The 5,022-nt window shown below is 48.5% G+C and overlaps 1 protein-coding gene across 1 annotated transcript in view; it reads left to right on the plus strand.

Moving 5' to 3' along the window:
- Positions 1 to 4,561, plus strand: part of CD2 (CD2 molecule) — an 11,307-nt gene extending 6,746 nt beyond the window's left edge. The window contains exons 4-6 of the mRNA XM_019470807.1: positions 2,180 to 2,299; positions 4,204 to 4,239; positions 4,353 to 4,561. Coding sequence (XP_019326352.1) covers positions 2,180 to 2,299; positions 4,204 to 4,239; positions 4,353 to 4,561 — 365 coding nt within the window. The remainder of the gene's footprint in view (positions 1 to 2,179; positions 2,300 to 4,203; positions 4,240 to 4,352) is intronic.
- The last annotated feature ends 461 nt before the right edge of the window (positions 4,562 to 5,022 follow it).

The raw sequence follows: 5,022 nt of genomic DNA on the forward strand, positions 1-5,022 counted from the left end.
AAGACCCCCCCCCCCCCCCCCCCCCCCCCCGTAAAAGTTTTGAAAGTTAAGGCAAAAACAAGAGACAGATCATACTGGTATGACACTGGATGTGGTGTTCAGTTCAAATTCAGATTTCCAATGCAGTACCGGGGAAAAGTCCTTGAATTTGCTGGGCTTGGGTTCATCCCACCTAACTGCGAGCAGTTCACTTAAAGCACTCTCTTGCTCTAGATTCCCACTACAGCTAGTGGAGAGCAGGGGGCTCACGAGAGCTGGCTCAGTATTTCCAATTTCCAGCTATTTCTGCCATAGCAAATTTAGGGAAAGTCCAAGTCTGAAGGCCAGTCCATGGTGTGAGAAGGGAGGAAGCAAGCCCTAAGGTATAGAGGCCTTACTGAAGCGATTCAAGGTCTGCTGCGGCTGACTGAAGGGCAAAGAGCTGAGGGACGGGGTGGCTTCTGCTCTCCTGTGCAGCCTTTGCCTCCTGAAGGATCCTCCTGAAGCCTAAAATAGCCAAAAAAGGGTTGTTTTCTGCTGCATGAGCTGCCTGACCTGAAAGGCTGCACTGTTCCGTTGGTGCTAGCATTGGAAAGGGGCTGGGGTGCAGGGGAGCAGGATGTGGCATGGACTTTGGAGCCAGGTGTGAAAACATGCTGCTGGATTAAGTCCGTTTAAGGCAGGGCAAACTAGCCCAAACACATTGTTTTAATGAGGAAACGCTGGCTGAAACTGGCCATCCCGGGGCACAAACCAGGCAAGCATGGGCCTTCCTGCATTGCTGGTACAGGCAGACATTAGCCATCAGCAAGATACTTCGATTTCACTTCTTCTCACCCTTGAGAAATGTTCTTCTTTCACAGGGTGAGTTGGGTGGGAGAGTTTGTTTTTTCTCAAATCATTAACAGAGAAATAAAAGGTTTGCCACACTGATCTTTAAGGTACAAATATAGCATTTCTCAGTCACAAAAAAACCCACTAAAACCATGTGGCACTACCCTTCCTACTCAAACTAAAACCCCCTCAAACCTTTCTGTGTGGTGGCAGGACTCTGCCAGCTCCATAGTAGATTAAAAATCCCTCAGCTTGCAGTCAAACCTCCTTCCAACCCTGCTGCCCTCCATGAACATCTGGTCCTGCATTCAAGGCCTATCACCTTGAATTTTGACCTTTAGCAGGCAAGGCATGCTTCAGATGGGCTTCGGCTCAGCTAGCTTTTCATATAAGCGTAACTATGTATGAATCTGCCTGGGCTCACCTTATGGTCAGCTGGGAGAAAAAGGCACAGAAAGGGCAAAATACACCCTGGTGTAACGCTGGCAGCTAAAAGAGGTGAGAAGAACCACACCACTGAGGGTACTCATCTTTTTTTTCCACTGGGGCAGCCCAGGCTGATAGTGGCCTTTATACTGTAGACATCTTGGCTTTGGTGTCATCACTCTTTGCCCTCCATGTGCGTGCCCAGTGAATGTCAAGGGTGGTACCAGTGGTGTCGTCCCTTTTGGAGCTTTGTCCCCCAAGAAGCCAAGGAAGGTGCACTTCTGCTGGGTTCAGGTCCATGGTGCCTGTGCTCGTGTGTGAACCCTGAATGCTGGGAGGAGAGCCCAAGCAGGAGGTGGCGAAGGAAGGCTAGTGTCCAGCAAACCTTATGTGGCCAAAATAAGGAACACTCATATAAATTTTTGCTCACTGGGCAAACCAAACTCTCATTTTGAGGCTGTGGGATATTTGGTTATGTTCTTTTCCTTTTCACTATTTTTTTTAATTTGCGTACAGACAAAAATTGAAGAGGAAGTACCAAAATACTATGAAGCAAGCTAGTCTCAGTGTTTCTAGCTCAGTAGGAAGTACTTAAAAAGTTTATTTTTGTTAGATGCTGAGCACTGCCTGGATGCTCGTTGTCCTTAAAAGGGTCCATTGCTAGCAGGAACAGGGCATTTGTGGTAAATGAAATAGGATGAGCTGGCACACATGAATGCTCTGGTTTCAATTTTCTGCAGAACTTGAATCCATCAGGGAGCAATCAAAATTCTCCACAATGAGAACCAGCAACTTTCTGCTGTGTACAGAGAAAAGGCAAAGGGTGGACTCTCTCACTGCAGCTGCCTTTACAGTTAGTGGAAGAAAATACAGAATTCTAGGTAGACGTTGTGCAAGTTATTTCTTTTCCTCTAACATCCTCTTTCATTCCCTTAACTAGGCCAGCTGGACCTTTATCTCATCTTAAGCATAGCAGGAGGCGCAATCTTCTTTGTCATCTTCGTGATTTTGCTTATTTATTGTATCAGGAAGAAGAAAGCAGAAAGGCTCGAAGATGACTGTAAGTGTTTAAGGGGCTTTATGTTGCTATCCAGCCACCTAAAATCATAGAGCTTCCTGCTGACAGCACCCCTGTGGGCAGGAGCATGCTCTCTGCCTTGGCATGAGTAAGAACCCGTTTTTGGCATACGGTGAATCTCGGCAGATCGGCTGGCATTGCCAGTCTCGGTTTCTGATATATGCTTTAAACAATAGACGACTTGTTCTCAAGCACTTTTGTTTATTTGTGGGGGAAGAATTGCTTGTCTAAAGCTCGGCCAAGGCCACCAGTCATGAGCATCTGTGGGGCTAAAATATACAATTAGATATCCCATCAGCAGGTTATTTTCATTAAATTTATATGGTGTAAAATTAGGATCCTTGAAATCATTAGTCACATTTGGAAACATTGTAGATAGTGAGAAGGGGCAAGAAGGACTCAGCTTTTCTGTGAGTTTTCTCAGGCATCTTACAGAACTTGTCCTCTCTACAAAACAATGTCCTTGGAGGCCTGTCAACGCTGGAGGTCCAGCTTGGGGCACTTTAAAGAGTTGAGGTTTTCAGAGTGGGCAGAGGTTTCATCTGTTGTCCAAAATTCATGCCTCTTTAAGACCATAGGAAATACTCTGCCAGAGTCTTCTCTGAGAGTGGGCTCTCAGTCTTGACAGAGAGGTTGCCTTGAATTACAACCTGGGCGTTGCTGCTAGTTTGGGTGGACAGAGGATACTGAGCTGCCACTGAAGAAAAGTTGTCTGGCCCACCTGGAAGAGGAGGCTAAAACAGGAGGGAGGTCGCCCTGGCAGGGAGGTCATCCTGCAGCCGGGGAAGCACCTCGGCCTTAAAGGCTTGTTTCCAAGTCCTGCCCCCACACACTGTGTCAGGCTTCCTGTGTGGTCTCGAATAACAGCTAGTCTCTGTGTGAGTCAGTTCTCGAGTTACAAAATGGGAGTAAAAGCTCCTTTGTACACCACAACAGTCTTTGTCAAGATAAAGAGGGCAATGCCTGAAGGAAACCTCAGCTGATACCTCGAAGGTGCCAGTGGTCAGGCTGACAACGGTGAGCGTGACCGGTCCCATGGCTGAGGGGAGTGCAACCTCACTGCACTTGAGCGTGGGTAACTTGCCATGGCCCTCCTGCTGCCCCGAAGTTACGACCATGAAGAATAAGCAAGCACTTTCCCTGTTCTCTGGGAGAGCTCACCAGAGTGCAATCACGGGATGTCATCTCAGAAGGCTTGCCATAGCTCCTGAGCACAACGCTGGTGTGAGCATAGCCATCTGAGTGTTATTTTACATTATGGCTGTTCTTGTTTGAGTGGGATACTTTACTCCCTCAACTGTGCAGTGATAGCATATCCTCAATTCTTGGGTCTGGATTCAGCAAGAATTAAGAAACAGAGAAGTCTGGGAAAATGAGAACTAATATAAGAGGGTGACTAGCCTCTTTGAAACATTTGGTGTGTGCTTAAGGCCATTTCAGTGTCCCAAGAGATAAATCCCTCAATCCCTAAGCTAAGCTGATCGACATTTCAGAAATGATGAGTCAGTGATCAAAAGTCAGCTGGCATGAATTTATTACTTCTATGTGTGGAGAAATTAATGCTGGCAAAATGGACCTTTGGCTTCCAGGTGCCTGGACATCCCAGCACACATAGTGGCAGGACAGAGTGCATTCATGTTGCTTCCTGGGGTTACACCTCACTTTCCCTTCAGTGGCCCGTTTCCAAAAGAGGACAGAGCAGCTCAGACTGGGGGTATCCATCGGTGACCACCGGAGCCTCCCTGGCAAAGTCGGCTCCCCCAACACAGAGAGGGCAGAGCTGCCCCAAACACCCCCAGGTACCTTGACGTCAGCCAGGCAGCCAAAAAGCTTTCGGGTTTGCCTGAGGTGCACAGGTGGAGGTGATTTTGGTTGTTCCACTGGAGTAGCAGGAACACCTGAGAGTGACAGTGGCCTTCCAGGTAAGACCAATATTTGGCGGCTTCTTGTTTGGGCCAAGCACTTTTCCCTGGCTGTTCAACTTCTGCTTAGACTTGAGTACATGCCTGATTGCTGGGTCCTTCTGTCGTTGCAGGCGAGGAGCGACCGATGCAGGCTCACCAGGTGGACAGTGAAATGGTGGTGCGGGAGCTCCCTCAGCTGCCATGCAACCCTACCCCAAAGCAGCTGCGCGTGCAGCAGCGGCCACTGCCACAGCCCCAGGTGCAGCAGCAAGCACTGCCCCCGCGGCCCAGGCCCCGCACTCAGCAGCGGACTCCAAACCACCCGAGAGAAAGACCTTGAACGTCTGCCCTGGGAGGGATGATGGTGTCTCTGCTCCACCATTCACTGGGAAAAGAAAGTTTCCAATAATCAGGAACCCCTCCCGCCCAGCCTTGCATAACGCTCAGCTATGAAACGGCAGCTTTCGTTGCAGAAAATTAGAGAGAGCATCAAATGGAGATGAAGAGACCCAGTGGAGGAGATTCAAGGTGATGGGCATTCATCCCTGTGGCCATTTTTCTTCAGGTGTCTCCATGTTAGAGTATGGAGCATTGAGCACTGAAACCTGTGTCTTTCTGTGGTTCGCTTGTTTTTACCGCACCTTGTTGTCTTCGTGCTTTGTGGATGGATTATATCAACAAGAAGCTAAAGCTCTAGTGAGACAACGTGGGCCTAAGGATCTTACAGGGTTTTGTCATGTATCTTTCCTTCCTCCTGCCACACATTAGGACAGCCCTCTGGCTTCAGCATCAAATGCATGA

Source organism: Aptenodytes forsteri, unplaced genomic scaffold (genome assembly GCF_000699145.1).
Source record: "Aptenodytes forsteri isolate BGI_AS27 unplaced genomic scaffold, ASM69914v1 Scaffold207, whole genome shotgun sequence".
Lineage (NCBI taxonomy): Eukaryota > Metazoa > Chordata > Aves > Sphenisciformes > Spheniscidae > Aptenodytes > Aptenodytes forsteri.